General features: G+C 45.9%; 1 protein-coding gene across 1 annotated transcript; it reads left to right on the forward strand.

The window, feature by feature from the left end:
* Window positions 1–2663: 2663 nt before the first annotated feature.
* On the forward strand, window positions 2664–19677 carry RP9 (RP9 pre-mRNA splicing factor). Its single transcript, XM_004582380.4, has 6 exons — window positions 2664–2904; window positions 8650–8680; window positions 10152–10281; window positions 14384–14475; window positions 16299–16360; window positions 19139–19677. The coding sequence occupies exons 1-6, from the start codon at window positions 2753–2755 to the stop codon at window positions 19335–19337; spliced, it is 666 nt and encodes a 221-aa protein (XP_004582437.2). The 5' UTR covers window positions 2664–2752; the 3' UTR covers window positions 19338–19677.
* Window positions 19678–21866: the final 2189 nt, after the last annotated feature.

Below are 21866 nucleotides of genomic sequence, written 5' to 3' on the forward strand. Positions count from 1 at the left end.
GAACAATCCCGGCAGTCCTGCTTCCCATCCAGCTCCCTGCTTTTGTGGCCTGGGAAAGCAGTTGAGGATAACCCAAAATCTTGGGACTCTGCACCCACATGGGAGACCTGAAGGAGGTTCCTGGCTCCTGGCTTTGGACTGGCGCAGCACCGGCCATTGCAGTCACTTGGGAGTGAATCATCGGACAGAAGCTCTTTCTCCCTGTCTCTCCTCCTCTCTGTGTATCTGTCTTTCCAATAAAAATAAATAAATCTTTAAAATAAATAAATAAATAAATATTTTTAAAGTGCATTTAGAATGCACTTGGTCTCTCACATGCACTACCAGAGGATCCGGGTTCAAGTCCCAGCCTTGCTTTCAATTCCAGATTCCTCCTGTCATGCTCCCAGGTATGCAGCAGAGGGTCGTTTACATATTACGTATTTCCTTTCCTGCCACCCACATGGAAGACCTAGAATGAGTTCCAGGCTCTTGAGTGTGGCCTGGTCCAGGGCTGACTAAGGTGGACATTTGGGTAGGAAATCAGCCTTTCAAATAAAATTGAAATAACTTCTTTCTAATTACTTGGCTTGAGGCTAGCCTTGCATACACTGGGTGAGCCACCACTTGCTGTTTTGATTCCAGCTGTTCTGTTTCCATCTATGAATACACCTGGGAGGTAACAGGTGGCTCCTTGCCCGGGGGTGGCGTAATGTGTTTTGGTGTAAAGGTTGAAGCACCATCAGCAATGCTGACATCCCATATGGAATAGTGCTTCAAGTCCCAGCTGTTCCCCTCCCTATCCAGCTCTTGACCTATGGTCTGGGAAAGCAGTGGAGAATGGCACAGGTGCTTGGGCCCCTGCACCCACATAGACCAGGTAAGAAGCTCCTGGCTCCTAGCTTCAGATCGGCTCAGCTCTGGCCATTGCGGCCATTTGGGAAGAGAACAAGCAAATGGAAGATCTACTTATCTCCCCTCTCTCTGGGAATCTGTCTCTCAAACAAAAATAAAGGTAAAGCTTTAAAAAAATTTAAATAAAATGGTACTTAACAGAAACTAGGAAACGGGGTGGGTGAAACAGTTGAGTGGAGTGATGGCTGAGTGTTTGGCAGCACAGTAGGGTGGCAGGCTATGGGGCTGTATGAAAGCTGGATGACGGGAGCTGGGAGACGCCAAACACTCCATTTCCAAGAACCGTCTGGTTTGATTGGGTTATGCCGTGTTAATGTGTTGAAATATTGAATGCAGTTGCAACCATCTCTGAAAATACAATAGCTCTGCCACAAAGTCACAGAATCCAATATAAGCCACAATATCAACTGACTAATTTTAATATAATACGTGCCTTTCCAACCACTCTGACATTCAGATTTGTCCAAAACATATTGCTGTGCTCCTTCAGGGTCAGATATGAACTAGCCACCAGAGTTTTGTTACATGGCAATAGACTCCTGGGACAGGGGAATGGATACATGCACAACATATTTTGTGTGATTTCAAGCTTAGTCGATTTTAACTTTCTGTCGGGAAAGGGAACATTTTCTTTATTTTTTATTATTATTTATTTCTTTTTATTGGAAAGGTAGATTTACAAAGAGAAGGAGAGACAGAGATCTTTCGTACAAATGCTGGTTCACTCCCCAAGTAGCACAATGGCTACAGCAGAGCCTCTACCTTCAAGCACGGAGATCCCATACAGGCGCAAGCTCGTGTCCTGGGCGCTCCACTTCCCATCCAGATCCGTGCGTATGGCCTGGGAAAGCAGTGGAGGATAGCCCAGAAGAAGCTCCTGGCTGCTGGCTTCAGATTGGCTCAGTTTTGGCCAATATGGCCATTCGGTGAGTGAGCCAGCAGATGGAGCATATTTCTGTCTCTCCACTCTGTAAATCTGACTTTCTGATAAAAGTAAATGAAAAGCTTAAAAAGGAAAACCATATCTGCTTACTCCCTCTCCAGAACCGAAGAAGAAAGCAGAAAGTGCCAGACCTAAGCTACCGTTCCTACTTTGTATATGTCAAATGTTCAGGATGGTGTAAAATCCCCACAGGCCATAGCCATGGCCAAAGGGTAGTTTGTGAACTGGCTGCTGCCCAGGGGTTATGCTTTCAACAGGAAACGACCCAGGGAATCAAGATGACAGGAAAAATGATTCCAACAGATACAGTTTGGATTGAAAAAAAAAATGGTATCAGCACTTACATTCAGAAAAAAATCTATCAATTATTTGTGAACATTCTTATGTATTTGATAGATAACTTTTATCCACACCTCAAGGATGAGGGGCACAGCCTCAGGGCCGGGCCCAGCCAGATCGGGTCAGACTTGGGAGCTGGGATTTCAATCCAGGTTGTTCACATAGCTGAGCCATCAACCTGCTGTCTCCCAAGGCCTGCTGGAATCTGGAACAGCACTGGGCATCATACCCCATCATTCAAATATGGAACACTCATGACCCTATTAAATACGTAATGAACCCCTCTTGTGTGGCCCTTCACTGGGGGCTCGCCAAAGGATGCGGTCCACACTCACTGCTCTCTGAGGCTTGTGTGATCCTGCCCAGCGCCCCGGGAATCCTTCGGGCTCCCCACCCACGCTGGGCCTTCCCCCAGCCGCCTTGGCCCGGCCCCGGGAGGCGGGATCGGAGGCGGGAGGGGTCGCTGCGGAGCGCCGGGCGGGGCGCGTGCGCGCGCGGAGGAAGTGCCGTTTTGGCGACTGCGGTCTGCGCCAGGGACCGCGCTGCCGGGGCGTGGGGTAGGGGGGACCCCGCGCGATGTCGTCCCGGCCCGGGCGCGACGAGCCGAGGGCAGGCGGTGCACGGAGGCCGCGGGAGCCGCACGAGCAGGAGCTGCAGAGGCGACGGGAGCAGAAGCGGCGGCGGCACGACGCGCAGCAGCTGCAGGAACTCAAGCACCTAGAGTCCTTGTGAGTCCTCCCCGGCCCTCGCGCCGCCAACGGCGGGGCCTGCGCTCGGCTGCCCGCGGCCGCCGGGGCCCGGCCCTCTGGAGGCGCACCAGGAGCCCGTGGCAAACGCTGGCCTTGAATTTTAAGTCCTCCCTTAATGGGGGAACGGCTGGGCACACGTGGGGTGGTTGGGGGGGGGGAGCTTTCCTGGCCCCAAGCCTCTGGCAGGCCAAGACTGGGGTGTTCCTGGAGCTGCTGAAGGAGCTCAGAGTTCTTGGGGCGGCCCTCGATGTTTGTGGCCCCGGCCTGCTTGTCCCTGCTGGTTCCCGGTTGAGTTCAGTGATTCCCCGGCGTGAAATGGGGGAAGATCGCACACTGTTTTTCCTCCTGTGTTGGTGTAAAGGGAAGAGGATGGGAAACAACAGAGAAACGGGCTTCCGAGCTAGACTGAAGGATTTGTACCAGCTGCGGTGCAGCACGAACTTGGGGACAGAGGCTTCTGTTCCGGGATCAGTGTAGTCTGACCTAGGCTGCCTGCCTGTGCTCTGCCAGCCCCAGGAAAGCTCCAGGAGGGAGTTCCAGGTAATCAGAGAGAGAGAATGCTGTAAAGACCAGGAAATGGCCCCTCCCGACTGCCCTTTCCGGGGATTCGGATGGACTACAGGTTGGCAGAAGACAGATCAGCAGAACAACTGTCTTGAATTCTGTACCCAGGCGCAGGATTGTCACAAAGTAGGAGATTCGAGGAAAAGTCAGGGTGTAGGGATTGGAGGTTTCTAGGCCAGTGGGAAACCCGCGGGGAGGAACTGTGAGGTGAATGGGGTGGCCCTGCAGGCAGGGAAGTCTGAGGTGGTAGGAGTGGATGCCTTGCAAAGAACAGTGCACCTGGTGACAACCTCCTCAATGGATGTACGTTTCTCTCTTCCTAAAGGGCAGTGTAAGGCTGTCCTTTGGGTAGGTTGAGAGGGCTCAGTGAAGCTTCCCCTCACTGGACGCTGACCTCAGGGTAGTCGCTGTGCCCTGTGTCCGGGTGTGGGATCTGGAGGTGTCCCGGCTGGAGGAGATGTCCCTAAGTTTGGAGCAATAACCCTTTGTCTCTTGTCTGTGATTCCCAGAGAAGTCCATTTGCTAAGTTTGTTTCTGTCTCAGTCACTTCCAGTTACCTTGCTAAGTAGGTCACGGCAGGAAAGGTCCTCAAAGAATTCGTCTTTCCTGCCTACTCTTGTGACAGCTTTGATGCCAGATTCCTCCAGCGTGGCCCAGGAGCTGAGTGTCCTCACCTTGGCCTGCCAGGCGACAGTGGCGGGATGCACCATTCCCGGTCACTCCCGGCCCCTTTCCTGTCCCTCTCCAGTACTTTGCGTTCTCCCGGTGAAAGCCAGCTGACCAAAGATCTACCCCTGACATGAATGCCTTGCCCAGCCTTTCAAAGCTGCCAGATGGTAGCTGGTAACCCTAGGTCTATGGCATATTCATATGCCTAGAATCTTTTTCAAAAGCATTATAACCTACTTTTGCAGCTTATAAAATGGAAGTTCAGTGTTAAAGTCATATCCTGCAGTCTAGAGATGCACTCTGGTGTCTGATTCTTAGGCTAATGTGATTTTTCCCAGCTTCAGACTGGTCTGAGTTGTTAATATGTATTTGCTTTGGCTAGTTAAAGAATCTTGTTTGACTTTTCAATTATGCTGTAATCATACCTGAGTAATATTTATGTGGCATCTAAAACCTGAAATAGTATAAAAAATACGCTAAAAAACAGGAGGCTGCCCGACTCCTCCATCACCTTGCATACTTTCTGTCCCCTTCCTCCCTTCAAATAGGGTTTTCTTTTGATGATTCATTCATTAAGATTTAGTACTTTTTATTTGAAAGACAGAGTTATTGAGACAGAGCTTACATCCACTGGTGTACTCCCCGAATGACCACAACGGCTGCAGCTGGCCCGGTCCAAAGCCAGGAGCCAGGAGTTTCATCTAGGTCTCCAATGTGGGTGCAGGGCCCCGAGGGCTTGGGCCATCTTCTGCTACTTTCTCAGGCACATTAGCGCGACGCTAGATCAGAAGCGGAGCAGCCAAGGACTAGAACCAGTACACATATTGGATGTCAGGCTCCCCACAAAAAGGTTTTCATATGAGAATTCTTTGCAAATTTTTTAAAAGATTTATTTATTTTTATTGCAAAGTCAGATATACAGAGAGGAGGAGAGTCAGAGAGGAAGCTCTTTCATCTGATGATTCACTCCCCAAGTGACCACAACGGCCAGTGCTGAGCCGATCCGAAGCCAGGGACCAGGAACTTCCTCCAGCTATCCCACGCAGGTACAGGGTCCCAAGGCTTTGGGCCGTCTTCAACTGCTTTCCCAGGCCACAAGCAGGGAGCTGGATGGGAAGCAGAGCTGCCGGGATTAGAACCGGCGCCCATATGGGATCCTGGTGCATTCAAGGCGAGGACTTTAGCCACTAGGCCACCACGCTGGGCCCGAGAATTCTTTGTAATTTAACTGCACGTTTGTTTCTTTTTTTTTTTTTTTTTAAGATTTTATTTATTTATTTTTTATTCTTATTGGAAAGGCAGATTTACAGAGAGAAGGAGAGGAAGATCTTCCATCTGCTGGCTCACTCCCCAAATGGCACAATGGCCAGAGTCAGGCTGATCCAAAGCCAGAAGCCAGGAGCTTCTTCTGGGTTTCCCACATAGCCACGGGGTCTCAAAGGCTTTGGGCCATCCTGACTGCTTTCCCAGGCCATAGCAAGGAGCTGGATGGGAAGTGGAGCAGCCAGTACATGAACCAGTGCCCATATCGGATTTAAGCCACTAGATTATTGTGCCAGGCTTTACCTGCATATTTGTAAACTATGTTTAAATTCAAGGAGTTCTTCCAAGAATTGTTTATTATGGCATCCTAATCTGTGTCATCAATGAAATGCATGCATTAGGTTTCCTTTGGTTCTCAGGTTTCTTGGTTCAGGAGAGGTAAGATCGTTATAAATAGGTTTCCTTTTTTTCCTTTCTCCCTCCGTTACCTGTTGGTTTGTACTTTCTTTGAATTTCTATTTCTCATTTGTTTCTTTGTTTTTAGTTTAGTCATTTCTGTAATGTCTGGGGAACTCCTTAATCTCTCCTTGTGTTTAAGACTTATTTATTTTAAAGGTAGAGTTGCCAAGAGAGTGGCAGAGGCGTAGAGGCAGAGAGATGGTCCCATAATTAAGAGGGAGACCCAAGAGAGCCCATTCCATGGGAAGGATGGTTGTACGAGCAAAGGGAGAAGATGTTAGGATAATTGGCTAACTAAGCACAGATGTTCGCTATGTGTCAGGGAAGCACGAAAGCTCATCCAAGGACTCGCTGGGGGAAGAGCGCACTCTGGGTGAGAGGCCCTCGGCCTCCTCTGTCCTGGAGCCTCTTCTCGACAGGATCCCACAGGCCTCCACTGTCCCAGCTAACCCCGCTGGATCTCTTCCGACAATTGATTACCATCCCAGTGATTTGATATAAGGCTTCTCAGAGGGCACAAAAGAACAGGCTTCTACCAACATTTATTTCTTTTATTATTTTTTAAAGATTTATTTTATTTTTATTGGAAAGTCAGATATACAGAGAGGAGGAGAGACAGAAAGATCCTCTGCCCATTGAATCACTCCCCAGACAGCCACAATGACCGGAGCTGCGCCGATCCAAAGCCATGAGCCCAGAGCCTCGTCTGGGTCTCCCATGCGGATGCAGGGTCCCAAGGCTTTGGGCTGTCCTCGACTGCTTTCCCAGGCCACAAGCAGGGAGCTGGATGAGAAACAGGGCCTCCGGCATTAGAACTGCTGCCCATACAGGATCCCTGCATGTCAGGGCGAGGGTTTTAGTTGCTAGGCTACCAAGCTAGACCCTATTTATTTTAAAGAATTAACTGAAAAGATAAATGCAGATTCCTTAACTGTCATAGAAGAGAAACCAACCTAAATATGTTCCAGATTCTTTATATTTTAGTGTCAAATATGACTTTAAATCCTAACAGGTATCTGTAATAGAGTACATGAAGGACTTATTTAGCCCTAGAAAAAAACATCAACCACCGTTCTTTAAGCTCGTGAATCAGCAGTAGAAAGATATTAGGTGGGCTCGGCGGCGTGGCCTAGTGGCTAAGGTCCTCGCCTTGATCCCATATGGCTGCTGGTTCTAATCCCGGCAGCTCCACTTCCTCTCTATCTCTCCTCCTCTCAGTATATCTGACTTTGTAATAAAAATAAAGTAAATCTTTAAAAAAAAAAAAAAAAAGATATTAGGTAATGCCATTGTTAGTAATGTATTTCAAAACATCACACTGATATCACGCCCCTTTTGATCTTGGCACAAGCAGATACAATTTATTTTCCATCAACTTGGATCCCAGTTTGGCCATATGCCGCTGTTTGTACAGCTCTGACACAATTAACGGATGGATGTGTGGATTCATATGCTTAGTGCCATATTCTCAATCCCAGTAAGGCATAGCATTAGTGTTTTGAATGAAAAATTCCCAGTGGACTCTTGCCTTCCCGAGTTGTACAGATTTGTAATGTTTTTGCTGGGTCAGACCTGTGTCATGCTACTGCTTTCTGGTAGTGTGTGTTTTCACAGACAGCAGCTCCCCACTCCTGCCTTACCACCATGTCCACAGGCTGACTTCTGCTCCACACGACCCTGTACTCCCACAGGGACGCCACCCGCCAAGGCCGACCCGGGAAGCTGGGCCATGGGCCACCTGTAAACCCCTGCTGGACATGCCAGCATACAGTGCCCTATCCTCACTGCCCGACTCTGAAAACTGTTAGTATGTATTTTAAGCATGTGCCTTGAAAAAAGACTGTGACGGGGCTCAGTGCAATGGCTCAATGACAAAAATTCTTATCTTGCAAGCACTGGGATTCCATATGGGCACCGGTTTATGTCCTGGCTGCTCTGCTTCCCATCCAGGTCCCTGCTTGTGGCCTGGGAAAGCAGTGGAGGATGGACCAAAGCTATGGGACTCTGTAACCACGTGGGAGACCCAAAAGAAGTTCCTGGCTCCTGGCTTCAGATTGGGTCAGCTCTGACCATTTGGGGGAGTGAATCAGTGGATGGAAGATCTTTCTCTCTCTTCTTCTCTCTGTAAATCTGCCTTTCCGATAAAAAATAAATCCTTAAACAAAAAAGAAAAAGAGAGAAAATGAGTGCGGCAGACACAAGAAGCTAATTCTGCTTATATCCGGTTGGTTGCTGTGCAACGCAGAGCAGACTGATCCTCCTCTGACTCCTAGAAAAGGTCCCATTAAGTGGACAGCAGCATTTCTCATCCGTCATCTACCAACTCGTGTTCCCTAACCTTAAACAGGGTGGGTGGACAGTCCTGTTGTTTTTCCCCCCATCATCTGTTTTCCTAGGTACCCTCCCTCAACCCCAACTACTCATTCTCTTCTAAAGGATCTGTTAAAGCCCGTATGAAGGAGGAGAGTCAGGATGAAGAAAACATTCTCATTTGTAGCATTCCAGAGGTAGAAGAATGAAGGGTTTCCTGGAGCTGTCTGGAGGGTCCCTCTTGGGGTCCAGTCTTGGAAGCACAGTACAGAGAGCACAGCCAGTCTGGTGGCAGAGCAGCTGAGCCTGGGCAGAAAGAGCCTGCAGCTCTATCATGGTGATTCCTGGTCTGCAAACAGGTGGGGGAAAGGCTTGCTGCCAAAACCTTGGAGGAAAAACCATGGGTTGTGTTCCTGTGTCAACATGATTGATGATTTATTTTCTTTTTCTGTTTTCTAGTTATGAAAAACCTCCTCCTGGGCTCATCAAGGTGAGTGTGAAGCTGGTACCCTTGGTCATCCTTTTAGATCCAAGGTTCCTGCAGGACTGTCACGTTGGGAAAAAGGGTTGTGTAAAGGTTTACACCTCTATTTGTGAAAAACTTGTGTCTCCTTCTGCAGATGCCAGACAGGCTTTAAGTTGTGGCTTTATCACAAGCCTGTGCCCTTGTGGAAGTTTGGACAGCCGTGTTCCCCCACCACTACCGCCAAGGAACCAGTGCAGGCCACACGTGTTCCCTGTCTGTGCCGCTGCTGTCCTCCTCTCTGCCTGGTGACCGCTGCTTCTGGACACTTTGCTGTCCCCTTGCCTTACCTGCCTCCTCCCCTACGGCCCTGCTCTGCGCTCTGCTGGTTTCTTGTCTCCACTGTGTGGGGAGCCAAACTCCAGTGCCACAGCCATGCTGTCCAGGTGTTTCTGCCTGAGGGAGGCCTGGATGCAGTTCCCAGCTGCCTGGTTTGTGTTTGAGGGGTGAACCAGGGGTGGTAACTGTCCGTCCCTGTTTCTGGCACTATTTGCCTGTCTGCCTCTCAAATTAATGAATCTAAAAATTGGGTGTTTTTTTTTTTTTTTAATTAAAGTTAAAAAAAAAAAAAGGAAATGTAAAAATAAAATAAATCATTAAGGGGAAAAAAAAATGCCCGAAACAGTAGCCTAGCGGCTAAAGTCCTCGCCTTGAACGCCCTGGGATCCTCTACGGGTGCCGGTTCTAATCCCAGCAGCTCCACTTCCCATCCAGCTCCCTGCTTGTGGCCTGGCAAAGCAGTGGAGGACGGCCCAAAGCCTTGGGACCCTGCACCCATGTGGGAGACCTGGAGGAGGTTCCTGGCTCCTGGCTTTGGATCGGCACAGCACTGGCCGTTGCAGCCACTTGGGGAGTGAACCTGCAGACGGAAGATCTTTCTCTCTTCTCTGTATATCTGACTTTGCAATAAAAATAAAATAAATATTTAGAAAAAAAAAAAGGAAATGCCTTACTCATAAATGCAGTTACTCTATGAAATTGCCTCTCGGAGATAAAATGTGTGTCACAGTAAAACAGGGCGGTGGCCTTCAAGCAATAACTGGTTATTGTAACATAGCATGCAGTTTTTCTTATTCCAGAAAAGAAAGCAAGAACTCTGGTATGTTGTGATTCTTACCTAGCCTCCCTGCACACATTGAGAGGTTGTGAAGTGTTTTTCTCTGATCTTCCAAGGGCAAAGGATGGGCACCTGCCTCACCTGCCCGTTCCCTCCCTGCGCAGCCGTGTGGCCTCTCTGCTGAAGCTCCTCTTGGGTGCATTTATTTGCAGTTTCTGCATCTGGGTCTAACATGTCTCTCTCTGCTTCTTGGAAGCACAGTTGGGAATGACATTGGGGCCAGGCTGCTCCAGAGTGGATTCCATTAGCAGGCAAAAGAGAAGTGCCATGCTTTTTTTTTTCCTGCCACCATGTAGTTTACATACTGTTTCCTTCTTTTAGGAAGATGAGACAAAGCCCGAAGACTGTATTCCAGATATGCCGGGCAATGAACATGCCCGGGAATTTCTGGCTCATGCGCCAACTAAAGGACTTTGGATGCCCTTGGGGAAAGAAGTCAAAGTCATGCAGTGTGAGTATGGAAGAGTCTCAAGTAATACTCTGACGTGCAGATTCATGCCTCAGTTTACAAAGCTGCTTAGTTTTTTTTACCTTATTATCGGCACATTCGCATAAAGTTGTGGTTGAACCTCAGTTTGCTAAATAGCGAAGCAGGTGGCCAAGGAAAGAGGGAGAACAAAGCTTAGGCCCTGTATGTTTTTTCTGTTTTGAAGATCTGTTTATTTATTTATTGGAAGGGCAGAGTGAAAGAGGGAGTGAGATGTCCCATCTACTGGTTCACTCCCCAAGCATTGAGACTGATGCCAGGAGCCAAGAACTCCATCCAGATCTCCCGTGTTGGCAACAGAGACTCAAGTATTTGAGCTGTCATCCTCTGCCTCCTGGGGTCATGTTAGCAGGAGGATGGATCGGAAGCCAAGCAGCCAGGACTGGAAGTGGCGCTCTGCTATGGACACATCTCAAGCAGTGACTTAACCAACCGTGTCACAACACTTACTCCCTAAGCAGCATTTTAAGCACTGTGCCACCCATCTGCCTGGTTTGTGACAGTTTTTGAAGTTGGTTGTTGTTTCTGCTTTCCGTGTACTGATCTCCAGTTCAACCCCCAAGTTGCTCCCATGTGTGAGTCCTTGGATTCACACACCTGCTTGAATTGGATTCTGTCAGTTTCATGCTTCAGCTTCCAGGGATTCTTTGAGCATCTGCTGTAGAGTATGTCTGTGACCCCAGATGCAGCTGCTGAAGCCCTGTCTCTAACATAGTCACACTTGGAGGTGGTACCTTTAGGAAATAAAATTAGGGTATGATGAAGCCATAAGGGCATTTGGTGTAATGGTGGAGTCGTGACCTGGAGCCATGAACTAGACGTAGATTCTCAAGGACAAGATATAAGCATAGTAACTGTTAAGCTGAGGATCTGCTCCTTAGTCATTTTTTTAAACTGTATTTAATAATTTTTGCTTTATTTGAAAAATAGGACAGAGATTGTTTTCTATTTTAAAGAGCTATTTGAAAGGTAGAGTTAGTTACAGAGAGAGAGAGATCCTTCATGTGCTGGTTTACCCCTGCAGCTGGCAATGAGCAAGTGTCGGGAGCTTTATCCAGGTCTCCCAGGTGGGTGCCGCGGTCCGACACATTTGGGCCATCTTCCACTGCTTCTCTGGGTGCATTAGCGGGGAGCTGGATCTGAAGTGGAACAGCCGAGGCTGGAATTGGTTAGTGGAAGCTTAAATTGCTACACCACAATGCTGGACCAGAGAGATCTTTTATCTGCTGGTTCACTCCTTACATACTTGCGGCAGACTGGGCTAGGCCAGGCCAAAGCCAGGACCTGGAAACTCAGTTCATATCTTTCACATGGGTAGTAGGGACCCACGCACCTTCGACCTCTAGTGAGGAGCATTAGGGGGAAGCTGGCATCAGAACAAGAGCCAGTATTTGAACCCAGGCATCTCAGGATGGGATGCAGGTGTCTCTAGAAGTGCTTTAACCACTCGACCAAAAGCCCACCTCTCCTTGGGCGTTCGTGAAGGACCTGATTATTTTTGGAAGGGGATTCCCTTTGTTGTCACTTCTGAGGCATCTCTGGAAGGGAATGAAAGCAAAGGAGTGTCTGGGGCCATTCTGCAGAAATCTCCAGCTTGCTTTTTAAAAGCTTGCAAACTACTACCTATTTAATGGGGTGTTTTAATTTTATTTCAGTTTATATTTCTTTCCATTGATTTTGAAACTGAGAAGTTTTGTGTGTTGAGCGGCTATATCAAGAAATTGATTTGAAGCTTCAATGTTCCTGCCCTGTACCTCTGACGGGCCAGTGGAGACCTAGGAATGTGTTTATAGGGTCATCTGATGTAAAAGTTTACAAGGAGGGATAAGCATGGGCACACAGTGCTGCTTGGGATGCCTGTATTGCATTTCAGTGCCAGTTTGAGTCTTGTCTATTACAGAGAAAAGGAGAGAGAGAAAGATTTTCTGTCTCCAAGTGGTTCACTCCCCAAGTGACCACAACAGCCAGAGCTAAGACAATCCAAAACCAGGAGTTTCTTCTGGGTCTCCCACGTGAGTGTAGGGTCCCAAAGCTTTGGCCATCCTTAACTGCTTTCCCAGGCCACAAGCAGGGAGCTGGATGGGAAGTGGAGCAGCCAGGACATGAACTGGCACCTATATGGGATCCTGGTGCGTGCAAGGCAAGGATTCAGCCACTGAGCCAATGTGCCGGGCCTCAGTCCCACTTCCTGCTTTGCATCCTGGGAGGTGACAGGTGACAACTCAAGTGCCTGGGCCCCTGCCACCTTTGTGGAAGCCTCAGAGTTTTTAGTTACTGGCTTTACTTGGTCCAGACCTGGCTGATGAGGCCTTTTGGGGAGTTACCTAACAGAAGGAAGAATCTGTTTTGCTCTGCCTTTAAAGTGCATAAAAATAAATAATAAATACACATGTTTGTTGTTGTTGTTTTTAAAGCAATGTGAATTTTTCCCAGGCAAGTTATTTTTCTGTTTATTCTAAACAGCCTTTCCTCCTTCAAACCCCGGGAAACCTAGATCCTTTCAAGATAGGAAACAAAAACATACCCATGTACAGTCATCAGCTTCAGCAATTCTGGTGCTAACTGCAAAACTGGTTCTCAAACTTGGAAATACCTACAGCCACCTACATACCTTAGTTATGTATTTGGAAACAGTGATACAGAAGAAGGAAGAGAGAATCTTCCTGTGCTGATCCACTCCCTTAAACAGCTACAGCAGCCCGATCTGGAACAGGCCAAAGTCAGGAGCCAGGAACTCCAACTCTGTTGCCCCTGTGTGAGGAAGGGGCCCAGGTACGCAGGTCATCATTATTGGGAAGGCGGATCTGAAAGTGGAGAAGTTGGGACTCAAACCAGCACTCCTTAGTAGGCAGCTTCACCTGCTGTTCTACAAACGCAGACCCCAATACATTTCTGTGTATTCAGATGATCAATGTTTGTTAGGGGGCCCCAATAGCATTATCAACAATCTCCTTTATGTTTTGAACTTTGGAGCACAGTTGGAATTCCTAGGACCACCTTTCCTTCAACAGTAACAAAATACTGAACAGGCAGCATATCTTGGTCATCTACACATGATGCAGGTTCTGTAGCACGTCATACCCCTTCAGTTTGCCCATAAAGATTGGTTTGACGTTGGATGGGGAAAATGAGGGATAGCTCAGAGGCAACCAGTGAACTATCCAGACTTCATTTTTTTTTTTTTTCTGGTAGTTTCCTACTTCCAGTCCTCCCATACAAATAAAAAAGGAAAACTTTGGCAGCACGTTGTCTGTGGTGGCCAGCGTGGAGCACAGCTGGCCACATTTGCTCAGTTTCCAAACACAGGGTCTCACTCCATCTTCCTACCCTCATGCAGTTTCCTGATTTTCCTCCAACCCAGATGGCTATGAAAGGATGAAAACAGGTGAGCAAGTGTCAGGGATTTCATGCATTCCTGCTTGGTTCTCCACTTGCTCGTAGACCTCAGTGCATGGGGTCAAGACCACGATCAGTGAAAATTCCCTAAAGGATGACGTCTGCTTAATTTGAAACATACCTAAATAACTGCAGTGACTTCTCCATGCGGTCCCTCCTCAGAGCTTCCTGCTGCTTCTAATAGACCTCTTGAACAGTACCCTCTCTCTCTGCAGATACTGTTGGATTAGGATTCTGTTGATACTAACACTTGAAGAGAATGTGTGATTTTGTTTACAACAAAGCAAGAACATTCATGTAAGGGTTGATTGAACCTGAGAAAGAAGCTGTGATGTTTTGGTGCCTATTTAGGATCCCACAGATTGTACTGAAACACCCTGAAAAGGAGAACTGACCTTTTGTGGTACTGTTGTGTGGGCTGCTTCATTAATATTTGTGAATGGAATATTCCTGAAGCTACAGCATGCAAAGATGTTTGGGGAAGCAGCCAGTTAACTCACATAGTCTGGAGTGTTACTTTGATGGCTCATCCACTGATTGTATCACACCCCAGTTCTGCTCTCAGAACTGGGTGTGTGATGAAGAAAACCTTTCAGCCAGTTGACTGGAATGTTACCTCCACTCAGTCAGATTGCTTGCTTATACCAGTATTTCCCTTCTCTCTTTTTAGGTTGGCGTTGCAAACGGTATGGTCACCGAACAGGCGACAAAGAATGTCCTTTCTTTATCAAAGGCAACCAAAAGTTAGAACAGTTCAGAGTAGTAAGTAAACCCATCCAGTGTCCACTTACATTTACGAAACTGTGCATATCATCCAACCAGGGAGCCGCCCATTAACTGAGCAGTCATCCAAGACACAGTTCCCAGAAGCCTTTTGGCTTCTCATCTAACTTCGCCTGCTAAATGGCATTTGTGTGATAACCCAGCTCATTCTCACAAAACTAATTTCTATTGAAATGTTCTGTTTTTATACCTTTGGAATAGCGTTTCTGTTTCTGAAGCAGGCACTGTTACCAATTCAACACCATTATTGTTAACTTACATACAAAGTCCTTTTTCTTGACTGTAATTGGGATTTTCAATTTGAGTGTGAATTCCCCATCCAGTAACCGCTTCTGCCATATGAACTATGCTGTGTGTGAACACAGAGATTATCAGTCTGAAATAGAGTAACTGCCATTTGCCAGCCTTTTCTAAATAGTATAAAACTAGCCTAATGTTACATCTGAAACAACTAAAAACATACTTTTAAACTGACAAATCCACTTCCAAGAGTATACCCTAAGGATTGAACAGAATATTCGTATATGCGTAAGTTTATATGATTAATATTCATTATTACATGTTGATTTAGGAAACTATCATAATGTAGTACAGAAATTACTTAGACATTAGGAGTTAAGTTTTAGAAGGATGTGCAGTGTTTTGGGAAAATATTCATGATTACAAACGTGTAAAACAGTAGACTTGTGTGTATAGAATATAGTCCAATGGTTTCATAAATTATGAATCACGAATGGAAGAACTACACCAAATCTTAACAGTAGGTATCCCTGTGTGTTGGCATAATTTTTAAAATCATTTTTCATAATATTTAAATTTCTGCTATATACATATTTCTTTAATTGAGCTGATTTGCTTTTCATATTTCCTCACATGTATTTTTTTTAAGTTTTATTTTTAGTGGAAAACTGGATAGACAGAGAGAAAGAGACAGAGAGGAAAATCTTCTATCTGTTGGTTCACTCCTCAAGTGGCCACAATGGCCACAGCCAAGCCAATCCTAAGCCAGGAGCCTCTTCCGGGTCTCCCACATGGGTGCAGGGTCCCAAGGCTTTGACTGCTTTCCCAGGCCACAAGCAGAGTGCTGGATGGGAAGTGGAGCAGCTGGGATATGAACTGGCACTCAGATGGGATTCCGGCGGGTACAAGGCTAGGATTTAGGCGCTAGGCTATTGCACCAGGTCCCCCACATCTATTCTTATGTTTAAGCACATAGAGGCACTTAAACTGTCTAAATAACACAAGAATACACTAACTTTACTGAACAAAATGAGAAGCTCCATAAGTTTTTGCCACAAAACACAATCTTGTCTCCCCAACCTCAGAAATTGGTTCACTTCAGATAGTTTGATGCATGTATTTTCAGACTTCTTTGCAATAATAAGCATGTAATTTTATGACTTTTGATATTTCTTACGTATCATTTTTTGGAGACATTTGCTTCACTTAATAGTATCTTTGGTTATCTGCTTACAAAGAACGAAAAGAATGAACATACGTAGCTCCAAACTAGAGTACTATTTCACAGTTTCACTCCACCTCAGTTTAAGCAGTTATTTCCCAGCACATAATATTGAATTATTTCTTGTATATTTCTAGCTGGAAAATTTTTTCTTATAGCTTTCATAGATTTACAGTGATTTAAGTCTTAAAGTGGTTACAACATGTTGGACTTTATAAAGCTGTGTTAAATAGTAAAGCTACATGTGTTTAGTAACAACGGGGATGGATGTATTTTTTATTTAATTCACATTTATGCAGTCTAATGGAAACCTTAACCTTCACCTTCTCTAACCCTTCAGGCACATGAAGATCCCATGTATGACATCATACGGGAAAATAAAAGACATGAAAAGGATGTAAGGTGAGGCCACCATGATCACAACAATATCCTCTTACATGCTGGGGACAAGCATACTGATGTCAGGGGAATGGTTTGATAAATACGGTCCTTTAGTTGTGAAAGACTGAGTGATGAAGTGTCAAAGTAGAATAAGCCAGTGTCAGGGAACTGAGCAGGCCAGCCTCTTGCTACTTGCATTAGCTTCAAGCAGTTGGTCTGATGTCATACATTACACCGCTGGTGTTGATGTGGCAAACGCCCTCAGCGTCTGCTCTTGCCATGCACCAGTTCCTTTCCTGGGATTTAGATTATCTTCTACAATGTCTTTAAGCATCTCAACTGTGATCAAACTTTTTTATTTTTAATTTTAGATGATTTTTTTAAATTTTTAAAATTTTTTTGTTTAGTTTATTTTTAATTTTTGTTAGATGATATTAATGTTGTTGATCTGCATGGGATGGATCAAGGGTTAGGGAAAATTGGGTGTGATCATTGTTTCCTAATTTTCTGTTTCTCCTTGTTTTGGGGGCGGGGAAGGGGTAAAACTCATTTTTAAACATGATTAAATGAAGGGAGAAATGGGAATTAATTTTTTTAAGCTGGTTATATTGCATTGCAATTATTCTTTGTTTAAAGTCTTATATTTTGCAAGATTAATTAATTTATTTGAAAATCACAATTACACAGAGAGAGAGGTCTTCTGTCATACTCCCAGGTAGCTGCAACAGCACGGCCTAAGCCAAGTCAACACCAAGAGCTTCCTCCAGGTCTCACACACAGGTGATAGGGGCACGTGGGTCATCTTCCTCTGCTTGTTTCCGGCCATGAGCAAAGAGCTAGATTGGCAGTGGAGGAGCGTGGACAGAGCCTGCATCCATATGGGTTGCTCTCATGACTGGCAACCGCTTTGCCCTCTGTACCACAATACTGGCCCCTGAATTACAGTTGTTAGGGAAATTAATTTCTATTGACATTGAGCAACAGAGGAATGGTTAGCAAAATATGGGCTCCATTATAATTTTAAGGGCTGTGGCTTAGCACGATGGCATAGCAAGGCGAGCTGCCACTTGTGACAGTGGCGTGCTATAAGGGCACCAATTTGTGTCCCAGTTGCTGCACTTCCAATCCACCACCCTGCTAATGGCCTGGCAAAAGCTGCAGAAGATTGCCCAAGTACATGGGCCTCTGCCACGCCTGCAGGAGACCCTGATGAAGCTCTTGGCTCTTAGCTTCAGCCTGGCCCAACTCCAACACTGTGGTCATCTAGGGAGTGAACCAGTAGAAGGAAGATACCTCTCTAACTCCTTCAAAATGAATTAATCTTTAAAAAAAAAAAAAAAGGTACAGTGGTTACAGTTATGTGACATAGGCATTTATGGAGACTAGAAGCGAGGAAACAATACAAAGGGACTTTGGAAAAGTTCATGGAGAAATTAAAAGCTTAAAAAAAGAGAAACAAACGTGGTTTCTCAACACAAGCTCCATCAAGATCAGAATACTTTTGTCATAGTTTCAACAGTTTAGCCCATGCCTGATGAATTGACAGTCCTTGGAAGAGGCCTTGTTAATACAGTGTTTTGTTATCGTTATTGTTTCATTATTAGCTAAAGAGAACTGAATGCCCTTTGAAAATTTTGTTATTAAGCTTTGGGAGCAAAAAGGAAGTCTAAGGGAGCCAAATTGGGACTGAGTTCGATACTTAATGTTTGCCCACTGAAGCTCACAAACAAGAGAGTCCTTGTGTGTTATGGTAGAGGACTCTCCTGCCAAAGTTTCCTGGATCTGTCTTAAAGCACAGGCTTTAAAGTTTTCACAAAACTCTGATCATGTTAACACTCTTTAGTTCTCTAAAGGGTCAGTAAACAAAATGCCTGAAGCATCCCAAAGCACTGTTGGCATGGCCTTTGGGTTTGTTTGTTTGGGTTTTTTTTAAGACATTGTTATTGGAAAGGCTGATCAGATTTACAGAGAGGAGAGACAGAAAGATCTTCCATTTGCTGATTCACTGCCCAAATGGCCACAACAGCCGGAGCTGAGCCAATCCAAAGTTAGGAGCCAGGAGCTTCCACTGAGTCTCCCATGCAGGTGCAGGGTCCCAAGCAGGGAGCTAGATGGGATGTGCAGCAGCCAGGATATGAACAGGTGCCCATATGGTATCATTATGCTGATTGTAAGGTTAGGATCCAGCCACTGAACTATCACACCAGGCCCAGACTTTGTTTTTGACTGGTCCACTTTTGCTTTGGACTTTTGCTTCTCTTGGTATCCACTGCTTTTACTGCGCTTTAAATGAGTCAGTCCATTTAGTAACTGCTGATCACTTGGGGGCATTGCTGTCATAAACTTTTAATTTATTTGAAAGGTGGAGAGAGAAATAAAAAGAGACTACTCTTATGTGTAAGTTCACACAAAATGTCCACATTGACCAAGGCCAAAGCTAGTAGTCAGGAACTCCCTCTCTAGTCTATTTTGGTGATAGGAACCCTATTAATTACTTGATGCACCAAGACCACCTCCTAGGGTCTGCATTGGCAGAAGACTAAAACGCAGAGCCAGAAAAACAGGTACTCTGTTAGACCAAAGTATCAGTCTGTTGGATGTAACAGTATTCTTAAATGCATGCATACTTTTTCCATAGTGTGCATTTTCCTGAATTTTCTGAAGATCTCTTTTATAAGTACTGTGTTTAATGAAATAGCTGTATGGATTTCCCCTTCCCTTATTCATTTACCTAAATTATTTTCTAAATGAAAGTTAAAAATCACAGTTCTGTAATCAGTGTCAATGTCATGTGTTCAGGATACAGCAGCTGAAACAGTTGCTGGAGGATTCGACCTCAGATGAAGAAGGGAGCAGCTCCAGTTCTTCAGACTGTCAGGAGAAACACAAGAAAAAGAAGAAGAAAGAAAAACATAAGAAAAGGAAGAAGGAAAAGAAAAAGAAGAAGAAACGGAAGCACAAGTCTCCCAAGTCCAGTGAGAGTTCAGACTCTGAGTGACGAGACCTTGACGCATCCCACCTTCTCTTGGCAAAAGCCAAAGAACAGTGGGAGCCGCTGCCTAAGGCGACAGACACACAGAGAGGAGGGTCTCGGTGTCACAGCCGCATCGATGCACACAGGAGAGCCTGTTCGGTGTCCTCCTCCCTGTTGGTCATCTGAGTGTGCCATTCCTGCAGCACAGCCTGCAAGGGGCGGGACTAAAGCATTAAAGGAAGCTCTTCTGAGCTCTGGGACAACTTTTGCCCTCCATAGTGGGGTGACTTGAGTCCCATGGACTTTATCGTTGACCCTTCTCCGTTGAGGATAATTAAAGTTCATGACATATTTTTTAAAGGTAGTTATTTACTTACGTATATGTACATGTGGTCGAAATGTAAAATGTTTAATATGGTTTGGTCATGAAAACCCTTCCTCCTCTCCCATCAGTGATTCCAGTTTCTTGTGAATGCTTCCTGAAATGGCTTATATTTCACAAATTAGGATATTTCTTACATCAACTCTGTAGACATTCACTCGCAGTTACCTCTTGAACTTTGCTATGTAAAGTGATTGTCTATACCTGGAGTACATATGGCCTTGCTGCCCTCCCTACTGAAGGTGTGTGTTTATATTCATCTGACATGATTTGCTAATTTGGGGAAGAGGTGCCTATCACAACAGTGAAAAGATCTTTTGTGTTTTTTTTAAGGTTTTTTTTGTATTATCATTTATTTTTGTTAGAAAGTCAGATATATAGAGAGGAGGAGAGACAGAGAGGAAGATCTTCCATCTGATGATTCATTCCCCAAGTGGCTGCAGTGGCTGAAGCTGAGCTCATCTGAAGCCAGGACCCTGGAGCTTCTTCTGGGTCTCCCACACAGGTGCAGGGTCCCAAGGCTTTGGGCCGTCCTCGACTGGTTTCCCAAGCCACAAGCCAGAGGCTGGGTGGGAAGCGTGGCCACCGGAACACAAACCGGAGCCCACATGGGATCCTGGCGAGTGCAAGGTGAGGACTTCAGCCACTAGGCTATGGCACTGGGCCCAGTAGTGGAAGGAACTTACATGGAACAGGCTTGCATCTTAGTGCCTGAGTTGTAAGATTTTTCACAGAGTAATTGACTCAGGAAACATTTTACAGCAGAGTTACTAGACATAATCAGCTACCCGCAACCAAATCCCCACTTACTTCCTGCCCTTGTGGCCTGAACATAGCCCACACATGCTCTTATAGTTCAGACTGGGCCACAGCACAAGCAGCTCAGCAGGTTAGGATGCTCGCTGCCCATAATTGGAAAAGAGAAAGTCTGTTTTCTTGAACCAGATAGACCAGATCATGTCCAAAAGCAAGACTGAATACATCCAGCACCACGAGTTGCTGTTGTTGGCATTCACTCATATTCCAAAAACTCTTTGCTTGGTATTTCCTGCCTGTTTTCCTAAAGGACAGCCTGTCCAGACCCAGACTAGATGCTGCTACCGTTTTCATGGATCCATGTTCCCAGTGCTGGCCTTGGAATAGTACACCAGGAACAATCAGCCCAGGTTGGAACGGCTTGGATTTCTTGTGAAATCCAAGGCCAGTTGATGCTGCCGTGCCAGACACTTGCCTGTGTCATCCTCAGCCTGCAGAATGTGGGCCATGGGTCTCCAGCCACGTGTCTTAAGTATTTCCTACCTGGTTCCTGCCTATTTGTGGTAAAACTTTTATGCTATGAAAAGAATCTGCATCAATGATTGTCAAACCTTTGGGGCAGCCAAATCAAATGGAGTTCTCTACTCCATCAACTTCCAGGGTTCCCACTCCGCCGTAAGGCCGGGATGGATATGCAGTTTGGCTTGATCCCAAGATCCCAAATGTTAATGCTGTTGGTTCGGAGAGCACCTCGGAGAACCAGTGCTCTTGACCTTTCACCTCTTCCCAGACATTCCTCCCATTCCTGCTTTAGGTGGAATCCCAACCAGTCCTTGCAGCTTTAACTGCTCTCCTATCTCCCTCTACTTTCCCTTATTTCTGGCAGTTTCCACAGTCCATCACTTCAGCCTGTCATGTCTCTTGACCTTGGATCCTTTTGCATGAATTTTAAGCAATAACAAAGTGGGGAGGGACTTTTTAAATCCTCTGTTCCTGTGCCTGGTCTGCTGCAGAATCCAACAGCCATGCAGATCAGTGCTATTAAAATCCATCCCTTACAAACTCCACTCAAGACCATCCAGAAAGCCGACTAGTACATGCAGCGTCTGTGAGACAGCTGTTCAGATCCCCTTCCCCACACCTCGCCTTCAGGAACCACACTGCCGTCTGCAGAGGACCATGAGTGAATGTCCTCAGCCCTCCCTTCACCAAGGTGACCGTGCCATCTCCATCATCTTGACTGGTGGGGCATTCTGACAGGCAGGATTCCAAAATGGCTCTGTGACTTCTTAATCTTAAGGTCTGTTGGTGTGATGGATTTCACTAACATGATCTGTTCACTGTGCAAGACAAGGGAAAGTAGACAACTGCTATTCCCAATCAAAGTGCATGAGCCCTTTAAAACTCCAGCATTT

The sequence above is a fragment of the Ochotona princeps genome, chromosome 20, assembly GCF_030435755.1.
Source record: "Ochotona princeps isolate mOchPri1 chromosome 20, mOchPri1.hap1, whole genome shotgun sequence".
Taxonomy (NCBI): Eukaryota; Metazoa; Chordata; class Mammalia; order Lagomorpha; family Ochotonidae; genus Ochotona; species Ochotona princeps.